The sequence below is a fragment of the Charadrius vociferus genome, unplaced genomic scaffold (genome assembly GCF_000708025.1).
Source record: "Charadrius vociferus isolate BGI_N301 unplaced genomic scaffold, ASM70802v2 scaffold304, whole genome shotgun sequence".
NCBI classification, from domain to species: Eukaryota; Metazoa; Chordata; class Aves; order Charadriiformes; family Charadriidae; genus Charadrius; species Charadrius vociferus.
In genome coordinates this window covers 807,063-818,908 of record NW_009648042.1, presented here as the reverse complement: position 1 = coordinate 818,908, position 11,846 = coordinate 807,063, and the positions used below count along the sequence as shown (strand labels likewise).

Here is an 11,846-nt window from a genome sequence, read left to right as displayed (position 1 = left end):
CGCGGAGGGGGTTTGGGAACGCGGAGAACCGGCAGCGCGGCGGCTCTCCGCTCAGGTCGGCCTTCGCCCCACCGACCCCGGGGCGGGGCTGAGCGGACACCCCTCCACCCCCCCTCGGCTCTCCCCCTTGAGAATTTCACTGCTGCCATAGGCAAGGGCGGAAAACGGGATTATACGGAGGAAAAAAAAAGATTAAAAAACCCAAAAGGTTTTATTTAGGATGGAAACACATAGCTAGTAATAAAACATAGCGATATAGAGGAGGTTTATGTCATATGTGGTGGTTAGCATAGTAATAAACGCAAATAGAGTAATTCCTAACTGTTGACACCAAACTTCGTATGTTAATACTTTACAAAACAACTAAAGAAGAGTACTCCATAGTAAAAAGCACTACAAAATCACAAAGGGTCTCTGGACTACCAGTAGGAACTCATCGTGTACCGTTTTCCAACTAGGACATTGGGGCGGGGGTCAGGGGATGCTTTTTTTCTTTTTTTGGTTAAATAAGGTAAGGCCACATTTTTCCCCACGTTTTCTTGATGTCCCAAGTTGGAAGGTGTATCAAACCAGCACAGACAAACTTGCCGCAGACCGGCAATGGGCAGCGTTCCAATTGGAAATGCTCGCGCATCCCGTGTTTTCTGGGAACAGCCGTGACAGGTTTGCGCTGCTCAGCTGCTGTGTCAGCCAGGCTTTGCGTGCAGAGGTAGGAATTCATTGTCCCATGTAAGATTTGGAAAAGCAGAAGAAAAGACAGATTGAAGTTCAGCTCCAAAGTCTTAGACTCAAAAGATTTGGAAGCGCCTCGTCAGACACTGGGTTAACTTACTATATTCATGAAAAATAAGGGAAGGTAACAAAAAAGAGAGTTCCTAAGACTACTACAGTGTCTAACAAGCCAAAGTTTTGAGTCAGAACCAACCTGGGACTTTTTATTTTCATCTTTGCTTTTGTCAAAAAGTTATTTTACAAGACTGACTCTCCCAGTTGTTACTCTACCATGTATTTGCAGTCCCAAATTTACCCAGAAGCTGGTGCCCGTTCCTCAGGCTCTCAGCACTCTTCCTAAACCACCAGAGCTCAGCTCTTAGGACTAACTGCCTGCTTCCAGACCCCCTAATGGTTTTTGTGCCACTGGGGTTAAGCACCCAGCCCTGACACTAGAGTTACTGCGCATCCAGTCAGTCTCTTCCCACCGTGGTTCTCATCACCCACCTTTCTCAGGTGCCCCCACACAACTGCTTTTGTTTCCTGCTCCGAACACCCGCTCCAGCCCTACGGCAGAAGTGAGCGGGAAGTGAGCATTCTCCTACCCACCGTACATTTATAAGGTCTCTTGGCCATGTGGATTTTCAAATGCACTTTAAGAGTGGAGCTTTTCCGGAAGCTTTTCCCACATTCGCTGCACTCGTAGGGCTTGGCTCCTGCGTGGATCCTCAGGTGGGCACCGAGGGCTGAGCTGTGCCTGAATGTTTTTCCGCACTCCTCGCACTTGTAGGGTTTCTCCCCGCGGTGGATCCTCAGGTGCACGTTGAGAGCCGAGCTCCGACGGAAGCTGTCCCCGCACTCCACGCAGATGTAGGGCCGTTCCTCAGCGTGCGTGGTCTGGTGCTTGGCCAGAGTGGAGCGGTCGCTGCACCTCCGGCCGCACTCGGCGCACTGGTAGGGGCTGGGTAGGAGGCCACCGTGGTACATGGGCAAGGCCTTCCCACCGTGGATCCGGCGATGAGTGGTGAGCGCCGAGCTCTGGCTAAAGCCCTTTCCGCACACAGGGCACTTGTAGGGCTTCTCACCCGTGTGCGTTCGCATGTGGGTCACCAGCGAGGAGCTCTGCCGGAAGGTTTTCCCACACTCGGTGCACTCATATGGTTTCTCTCCTGTGTGGATCCTCTGATGCCGAATGATCGCTGAACTGTCCCGGAAACGCTTCCCACACTCCTGGCACTTGTGGGGCTTCTCTCCGGTGTGGACTCTGCGGTGTATGATCAGGGAGGAGCGGTCACTGAAGCTTTTCTCACACCGGGGGCAATTAAAGGGTTTTTCACCCTTGTGGCTTCGCTGGTGAACGATGAGATGCGAGTTCTGGCTGAAGCTCTTCCCACATTCATTGCACTGGTAGTGCCTCTCTCCTGTGTGGGTCCGCTGGTGCCTGATGACATTGGACCTCTGGCTAAAGGTCTTCTCACACTCGTTGCACTGATAGGGCTTCTCACCGGTGTGGATCCGCTGGTGTTTGATCAGGTCCGAGTTGCGGGTGAAACTCTTCCCACATTCAGAGCAGCTGAAGGGTTTCTCTGCCAGGTGGATCCTCTGGTGCTGGCTCAGGTACGAGCTCCGGCTGAAGCTCTTCCCACACTCAGGACACTCGTAGGCTTTCTCTCCCACCTGCTGAATCCAAATGGTGCCATTCCCACACATGGGTGGGTCTGACTTGTCCCCAGCAAGGATAACCTTGCTGATGTGGGCTCTACCACTGTCCTCGCACTCCCAGACTTCCATCCCACAGGGCGTTACGATTCCCAGTTGCTTTCCAAAAGATGTCTCCACCTCACTTTCTGTCTCCAGCTCCTGCTTGCAGTCCTGTCTTTGATCAGCATCCTGGAGAGTATCTCCTGTGAGCTTTCTGGAGGGGAACAGATGCAGTTCAGCTCTCACAGGACTCTCCTGATGAAGCTCGCCCTTCTGTGTGTCGCCCATGGTCGTGTCACCTGCTGGAGTGAACAGAGGAACTTGCAGTGAATAACTCCCCCAGCTTCTCTGAGGGAGAAGTCCAAACTGGGCAACCACAGAGACCTGCTGCACCTCAGCTGCCATTAGCTAACAGCCCAGGAGCCAGCCCCTCTGGCCCCTTCTCTGGGCAGAGTGAGGGCATGGAGACTGAGGAGCACGGGAAGCGAGTGTGACCCCAAGATGGGCAGCCACTGTGGCACGGATTGCAAAGAGGGTCCTCTATCATAAAGTCACAGTCCTAAAGGACAAAACCTGTCACTTGCTTGTCCTCAAAGTTCCCATGTCTAGTGAGGTTAGAGGAACATCATCACTGCTCTCCTCAACAACCCCCACCATAGCTGCTTTTCTTCCCATTGCCTATGAACCACTGCTCTTCTTCCAGCATTCCCATGCTTAATCAAGGAAGCAGCCAACACCACAGGAACATCCACCCTGCCAAGTAGACTATTTTCTTTCTTCTTTCCAGTCATAGCCCTTTTTCTTAAAAAGAAAGCCCTACATATTCTGCAGCAAATTGTATCTAGATTTTGTCTACAGAACAGATAGGCGAGTGGAACGATGAACTGTTTTATTAACCGAGGATGGAAATGAACATTTAGACTGAAACACTTAGAAACTCCTGGCTTTTTATTAGGCTTTTTATGGAGAACACACCTTGAAAATGGACGCTGGAGTGTCAGGTAAGCCAATTAGCTGGACGGCACAGCTCACAGAATTAACATTGTCATCTTACAAGTGGGAGGTCAGAATATGAGACCAATGCAGCAGCATAAACCCCTCAGGTTTTGGTTCAGGTGATCTGCTCATTTTTGAAGACAACACCACAGTGGTTATACTGATTTCCAAAGTTTTGTTTACAACACTCAGGGCTGAGAAACACTTGTAGTACAAATAAAGGCATAGCACTAGCCAAAGGCATGCACCCCAAGAAAGCAAAATGACCAATAAAACATTAAAAATATTGTCAGTGTGAAAGGAAGAAAAAGCCACATTTTGGTTAGTTAGCCTTCTAACATTCTGAGTATAGTCTTTGCTTAAAAATACAGAATATTTGATTTCATTTTGTATAGGCTCTTTCTGAAAGGATATTAGATTCCCCAGGAGTGTGTTCCATCTTTATTGTACCCTGCCTACGAGTCTTCCTGAAAGCAGAATCTATACAGGATGGGAGCAGAAGAGGCAGGATGAGTGCAGACCATGCAGCACAGTACCCAACAAATTTTCAGCATTCAGCTCTTTCTTCCCTTCCCAGACATGCTCTATTCAATTTCTCACCTTGTGAGCGATCTCTACTGTCTTGATGTTTAGCAGCTTCTGGCCACAAAGCTGTTTCTCTTCACTCCATCCAGGAGGTTAAAGCAAAGACAGGGACTGCAGATCCTGACCACAGGAAAGAAAAAAGATGTAATAAACACCCATCATAGTAGCAGTGCTGTAGAGTGAGATTACAGAAGAGTAAGTATTTAGGAGACGAAAGCAAACTAGACCAGAGGAAAATGACACCCAGAAACATGAGTCAGGGTCACTGTCTGCTCTGCCACACACACCATGACACCATCGCCCGGGTCGAATAACTAGGGCCAGCTCATGTAGCAAAGACAGGGTCAACTACAAATGCTGGAGAGAGCTGCCTGTCAGCTTGATGCCTTCTCACAAGTGTTTGGATGTTCTTCCTGCTGCACTTCCAGACAAAAAATGCCTCCTACTGAGTTTGTATAAGAAAAATATTGATTCCTCAAACTATTTTCTCTCCATCACCTGAACTAAATGAGAACATAATGTAGTTAATGTGGTTCTGTTCTGCAGGCAGAGGAAAAATGCTGCCTTCACAACTGGCCTGCTTTCTGTGTCTGCCTGGTGTCCTGTCTATTGCCTTCACCAAAGGAGTATTTCGTTTGGTTGCTCTCAGTGTCTCAGCCAGGCACGCGCAGCTCTGGGTAAGAGATGAGCATTTTGGTCTGCTCACATATTATCGACAGGAGGAGTCCAAAGGCAGAATTTCCTGTCCTGTGCTCCAGAAAAATGGCAATCAGGCTGCCCTGTTCCGGATGGAGTTTACAGGGCTGGCAGTGAGCAGAAAAAAACAGTCACACACCTGTTTGTGCATGAACACCGCGATGATTTAGTCAGCCAACGCGCAATCCCACTTCTCCAGGATCTCTTTTCAGAGCAGAAGTATGCTGCATGGGAGCGGGGTTTGTGGAATAGAAAATTGGGTCACCCATTTAGCTTTAGCACTACATTTGTGCAGTGGTATTTGTACAGAGGCATTTTAAGATGCCAAGGGCTCAGTGACATCCCAGGTTACAGAAAGAAAATGCTTAAAAGCTGCACATGTGAATGCCAGCTCTGCAATGGCGTGGCACCACTTTGATCACATGGATTCCCACCGCGCCACTAGGACCAAGTGTAAAATTACTCATGACTGGGTGTTTGTCAGGAAAAGAAATGTAAACCAGCATCTTGTCCTTTCAAAATGAGAAACAAACTGAACTGGCTGCTCAGTAGCGTACCAGAGGAGGGTATTGCGACAGACGTCCATTGCCAGGCCTTCCCAAGGGCAGAGGGAAGACTTCCCCACCTGCATAACGCCATCACGATAAAAGAAGGCCCCTGATCAAATGGAGAGCTGACATTTTGTTGGCTCTGCCTCAGCCTGGAGTGACGTCCTTCCACCTCCCTGCCGCCTCCTCCAGGGTGGATTTGGTGGGCATCACCCCTTGGGGACAGGCTGTTTCCACTCCTCCCCGCAGCAGGCAGCAGCTGCAGGCTCCCATCCCAGATATGAGGCAGGGAAGCCGAGGGCTCCCTCCCCAGACAACCTCCATCCACCTATGAGGCAGAGCGGCTCGTCAGGGAAGCCTGACCCTGCAGAACCGTCTTTCTGATTTCAGGAGGAGAGAAATGCCCTCCTAGTTCAGTCCCTTCCTGCTGTCGTTCAAGAGCTGCGGTGAGCACATTGTCAACACGCACCCTAAAAATGGTGGGTGAGCACCTACAGAAGGCAGACAGGGGATGCCGGGCGCAGCTGATGCTGTGCAGAGACAGGCAGGTTGTGGGATATGGCAGAAAAGCACGTTGTGTTGTGTGTAGTAAAGATCTGTCCCTAAACAAGATGGGAAAGCTGAAGCACCACCAAGCACCTGACGGGGAGAAGGTGCTGGTCTCCAGAGCAGCCACGTTTGGACAAAGCAAAGTCCTCAAGCAGTGTCCTGGCGGATGAGGTGCCCTGGTCCTTACGAGGCTGAATGAGAAACGAGAGAGGTGACCTGTAGTGTGGGGAGGCGATGGGCCGCACTGAGCTCCTGTGATGGCAGACAGAGAGAGGCCCCAAAGGTGCTGCCCCATGAAGGACCACCAAGACCACAACAAGCCTTGGGGAAGCAGGAAAGGCATGGAGAACAGAAAGCTGCTGTGGATGTCAACCCCGGGGAAACCAAACAACCTCCATGGGGGCTTTCTCTGGGTTTGGACCCAGTGGCAGAGCGAGGAGGAGGGCAGACCCCGCTGCTGCAGGAGGTGGGCCATGTCCAAACTCAGCCTCAAGCAGGAGGCCGCAACTTGCCCTCTCCAGCACAAACCCAGTAGTGGTGGGGCAGGAGGGGAGGCAGAGTGTGGTGGGGGCAGTGGAAGGAGCTGGGGGGGGCAGGGGGGGGTAGGGGGCAACGCAGGGAGGAATGGTGGGAACAGAGGCGTCTGTGACACCAGCAGCCACGGCACCTCCCCCAGATCTCCTGGGCAAGCCTGGCAGAGCAGGAGGGGGACAGGGAAAGTGACACCTCTGGCAGCGCAGGCTGTTAACAGCCACCGCTTGTGGTGCAATGTCGGCCACCTGGGCTTGTCTGGTTTTGTCTGGTGAGTAGGAAACATCTCTCCTTCAAGCCAGGTTGTGAGGAAGGGCAGCCGACCTGGCTGCTCTTTACCTCTCCCCATTGCTCCTCAGCTTTGGCAATTTGGAGGCAAGAGGAAGTGCCAGGAGTACTCTCAAACACCTCAGGTGCAAAGACCTCAGGTGCTTAAAATTTTGCCAGTCTTCGCCCATCAGAGCTGGTATTTTATTCATCAAGGAGGGCCAGAGAGTAACCAAGGAGGACAACTTGGGGTTGGACATAGTGGGCAGAGGCTGGAGCAGAGGTGGAGACTGGACAAGCGATGATGGGGACAGCTGGGCACATAAACCAGACACGAGCACAAAGGCAGAGATCTGGTCTTGACCCGCAAGGCCAGAAGGGAAGAGCTGGCCAGGTGAAGCGACAGGGGAAGCAGGAGAAAGAGGTCTGAGAGAGGACCTTGGTTAAAGACATAAAGAAAGGCATATAGCTGGAAGAAATGGATAGAAAGGCCAGGCTGCTCTGGCCACATCCTGGTGGGAGACCATGGAGGGGTCCCGTATTTCCCAGTCTCCTCATTACCCGGCTTTCTGCAAACCACCCCAGTCACCAGGCGAAGTGTGGTGCTCTCCTACTGCTGCACTGAGTGCTTGATAACCCCTGCTGTCCTCTCAGGGAGAACGTGACATGGTTTTGTTTGATCCTGCTGCATCCAAAGACACATAGGTGTTAATAAGATGGCATAGGTGCTAATAAGATGTAGACCATGAGGAAGTTTTTAAGTTTGTTTTTTACCAAAAGAAAACAAAAAAAGACGTCATAGTTTAAGAGACTGTTACAGAGGTTGCAAAGTCAAACTTGGAGCATGCCTGAATCACAGTCATTTTGCAACCTTAGATTTGTTCCCCTGTGCATGGACGTAGTACTCCAGCTCTTTAATTACCTGGCTTCACTGTTTTCACATGGGTTTTTGCTTCTTTAGGCCCTGGATGGATACTGCCTTTCTAATGAGCAGCTAGTCAGTATATGTCACCCTTATTGCTCAGTGTTTGACTCTGATTTATTTACTGATCCCATTTGAACTCTGCTATAAACACAATGACTCATTTCCTCATGAACTTTTTACATACTCTATGTTTTAAAGCTTCACAGCTATTAATTAGTTTATAGTGATCTTGCAAAGAGCAAAATGAGGGCTGAGAGGGATTAAAATCAAAAACATCCACTACTTTTAGAATCTGGGATATCTCAGCCCTGGCTTCTCAGAGTACATATGATAACATAGCACTTACTTGCCATTCAAAATACACCACGCTTAGACTCCAAGTGCAAGAAAGCTCACCCTTCCTATAAATGGCAACCCACAAGGTAAGGAAAACGCCATTAATAACATGCTAAGAAACCTGGTACTTGCCTAGCATCACACAGGAGCCTCTGTGGTGTAGCTAGGAATAAAACCTACTTCTTGGAAGAGTATCAACAAAACTATCCTTGCCCTTCCAGCATCTGCCTGACTCAGTCTTCCATACACCTTCCAAGCTGTGGGAGATGAAGCAGATGTCCTGAATATAGGACATATACCTAACCCCAGCAACTGCTTCCCTGCCAGAGCAGGTCCAGTGTCTATACTGAAGGAGCTGCCAGTCTGAAGGACAGAAGAGTAGGTTGCTGTGGACTTAAAGAATGTATAAAAAGCATACGCAAGAGGTGGTGAAATTAAGATTACACATGAAGCTTTTATTTGGGCACATCTAGCCTGCAAATGTTTGCTTTCACAAGCTTTCATAATGTTCTTTACAGGGAAGAACTGGTTGAAAGTTTTTCATAAGGGGCCAGTGCTTGGACCATTGTAAGGACACACACACGTCCACTAGGGCATGCTCTATTAACTCAAGGGATCTGGACCCACTTACCCAGCGGAAGAGAATTTTCAGAGGCTAAAATCTTGAAAGAAAACAGTCTCCGTGCTCCAGCCCTGAGAGCAGAGCTACTTTCCCAGTTTCAGCCATGACTTCCAAGACATTTCTCCCAGTTCAAGATTTGAATCTCCAGAGCTTTGGTTAAGGTCCCTCAGCCATGTACTGTCCCCAAAATCCTACATCCCTTTCAACACGGGGAGAAGAGGTTTTCCCCAGGTCTAGACCCCCATCTTGAGCCTGTTACTGCATTTCCCATGTGCTGGATCCTGCACTCAGAGAAGGCAACAGAGATCTGGGTTCAGCCCTCCAGCTCTTCTAAGGGTGCCATGGTTAGCGTTTCCTTCTCCCCCTGACTCCCTACATTTTGTTTTTCACCAGTGCTCTTGGGTTGGGGCTACGCAGCCGGCCTTCGGGGCGGGAAGGCGCAGCAGCCAGGAACACCACTCTCCGACCAGGAGTACCGCCAGTTCTTCAGGTCCCTCCGGGTCGCCCGCCGCGCCAGCACCGCCTGCCTCCTTCGTGCACTCTATGGCTGCCAGAACCCCCTGGTCCGGAGACTGGACGAGTATGAAAACCATGGAGTCATCCCTGAGGGTAAACTGACCATGACTCCCTGGGGCAGGCGGATGCATAGGGGTCCTGCACAGCCAGCACTGGACCTGATTGCTGGATGGGGATGGAGACTCGTGAGTTGGTGGAGGAGAGGGGTGGGTAGCGATCCTGTAGTGAAGAGAAGACATCTGCTCGTGAGCATCCTCTCTCACACTTGATCGCACCCATGTGTATCCCCAGGGCCAGCCTCCTCTCACGCCTTGGGTCATGGAGATGACCAAGAAGTGGTGGAGTTTCTCATCAGGGTTCAGGGAGGCCCCCAAATGGCATGGGGGTTTTCATGGAGGGATGTCATTCAACAGCGAGATTACTGCTGAGAGCTGGTGGAACCCCAGCACTGCAATTTATTGCTGAGCCTGTTTTTTTATTTGCCTCTTTCTAGGGCCCATATGCTCTGAACTACCAGGAACCCCTTTCTTCCCTGACTTCTGCACCTTTTCTTTTTATCGCTGTACTAGGAAAAGGTACTTCATTAAGGTGAGTTATTTAGCTGTTTCCTGAAGTGTGCTCTGGGCAATGATCAGGAAAAAGGGAGAGCCTTGAAAATGAGGAAGTGGAAAAACAGGAGGCTAGAAGACAGAAGAGAGCCACGGGCACCCACCTTCCAGGGGCACTCACACCAAGCTGACTAGCTGGCAGGTGGCAAAAAAGCAGACTTTGGGGAAGATATTCTTGAAGAAAATGAACCTCTGAGGACCACCTCAGCCCTTAGCGCCAGCTCTCACTCACAAGCAAGATGAGGCAATCTAGGCTACTGCAGGAGAAAGGGTGATTCATGGGAAGGAAAGTAAAGAGAAAGACAACTGGGAGTCACAAGAAGAGACTTATGGGGAGAGTTACAATGAAAAGATGAAGGTTTCTTTCCTGTCTTGGGCTCATCTTTGTAGGGAATGGGAACGATGGGATTGTGCATTGAGTGCTAACCCCACAGAACAGGGGGGTGGCTAGGTGCTTGCTCCCCAGGCCTGCCGCCTCCACAGAGGTGTGTTTTCTCTTCCACAGAGGACTGCATGCCCAAGAGAGACCAGAGCTGAGCTGGGCAGCACACCAGCCTTCAACGACATGACCATGAACAGTGATGACGTGTTGTCCAGCATCTTCAGTCACCAGTTCCTATTTCCCACATCTCCCACAACTGACCAGCCAGCCCACTCCATCCCTGACACAGAAACAGCTATGATCCCTACCTCCTTACCTAAGGACACCCCATGGCCAAGGAAAATGCAACTAAATCCTTCTGACCCGCGTGCCGCAAAGGTGACAGCCAGTGGCCAGCAGCAAGGCCAGATGCCTACCACTGACATCCAAGATCTCCTCCTGAGGCTGAAAGATACTCACGTGCAGAGTTCAATGCAGACACTTCAGCAGTTGTTGACCATGGGGAAGGCAGTGGGAGAGGAAGAGTTGCAGGCTGCCGCCCTGAAGCTGCTGGTGGCCCTGAACAATGTAAGTGTGTCTCAGCAGGCAACCAGCATGGATACAGGGCACAGGAGAGAGAAGTGAGCAGCAAAGGAGGATCAGCCATTGTGGCTCTTCTACGTGGTATTGAGTCAGACACACTGTCTCAGGGACGTATGGGAAGATGGAAACAAGAGAAGGAGTCCTCCTTCCTAGGCCTGAGGCATCGTCAAGGTTGACGGTGCTTCCCCAGGTCAACAGTGTGGGAACCAAGGGGAAAAGCCGTGTTTTCCGAGTGTGTGGGAAAACCCAGGCATGTGAAATAGTATTGCTTAGGATTCAAAGAGATCGATGTTATCCTCTCAGCAATAACTGCATTGAAGAGATACTGTCCTCTGCCACACAAACTGTTCACCTGCTGTTGTTTCATTTGGGAGATGGCTATTCCTGAACAAGGCAAGATGGAAAAATAACTCACTTTTCCCACTTGGGGTTGTACCACCACCACTAGCTCTCTGTCCTGGGCAGAGAGACAGCGTTTGTTGTGTCGTTCAATGAACATCATGGGAGAACACAAGCCTTTCTTCATCAAGCATAGGTGTTTCTGCTCAGAAGCATTAAGGGAAGAATCTTCTTTGGAAGTATGCGTGTGAATATACGTACATATATACACAAGGGGTGCCCTCTAAATGCAGGAAAGCCTTACCCGGCAAGGGAGCTGCTGGGCTAGCAGTCTCCTTGTATTGGTGTTTGCATGTGGTTGGCATCTAATTCTGAAATAGATGCTATGAAACACACAGGATAAATATTCATATTAAGAAGCTCCTCTTGTCTCTCTCAGAAAATGAGAGTCTGATTTATGGGAACTTTGGCTGAAGTGCTGTTCCTTTTTTAGACACTGGACATACCTGTAAATAAAACCATGTGAAGCCATCTGGAACCAGCATTTGCTGCTAAAAACAGAGTGGAAACTCACCAGGAACCAGCTCCAGTTTTCTGTGTCTCCACTCAGACTGAGTTTAGAGCTACCTCAAACCTACTCTAAACTCCAGAGAGTTTTAAAGACCCCTTTAAAGACCCCCTTTAAAGGGAGAATCCCCTACTCACCCTTCCTCTCGCAGACCTTCTTGTAATCTATTCCACCGAGGGCTATGAGGAGAAAGGGCCCAAAGGCAGCTCTCCCTGGGGACGCACCACACCAAGCACATCCCCATGGAGAGGGTTGGGAAAGTCTGCGGTCCCTTTACTCTGCCTAACCGACACAAACACAGCTGAGTGAAATAACTAGGTCCGCACAGGCTCTGCCTCTACCCATCGGTCGAAGTCCTTAGAGGAAGAGCCCCTTAGAAGAAGA

General features: G+C 50.2%; 2 protein-coding genes across 2 annotated transcripts in view; both read right to left on the bottom strand.

The window, feature by feature from the left end:
• Window positions 1-721, bottom strand: part of DDX11 (DEAD/H (Asp-Glu-Ala-Asp/His) box helicase 11) — a 20,794-nt gene extending 20,073 nt beyond the window's left edge. Inside the window, 1 exon segment of the mRNA XM_009883641.1 lies at window positions 585-721. Within this exon segment, the coding sequence (XP_009881943.1) occupies window positions 585-721 (137 nt within the window).
• A 557-nt stretch (window positions 722-1,278) lies between these two features.
• LOC104285215 (zinc finger protein 883-like) lies at window positions 1,279-2,700 on the bottom strand. Its single transcript, XM_009883640.1, has one exon. The coding sequence runs from the start codon at window positions 2,698-2,700 to the stop codon at window positions 1,279-1,281; it is 1,422 nt and encodes a 473-aa protein (XP_009881942.1).
• Window positions 2,701-11,846: the final 9,146 nt, after the last annotated feature.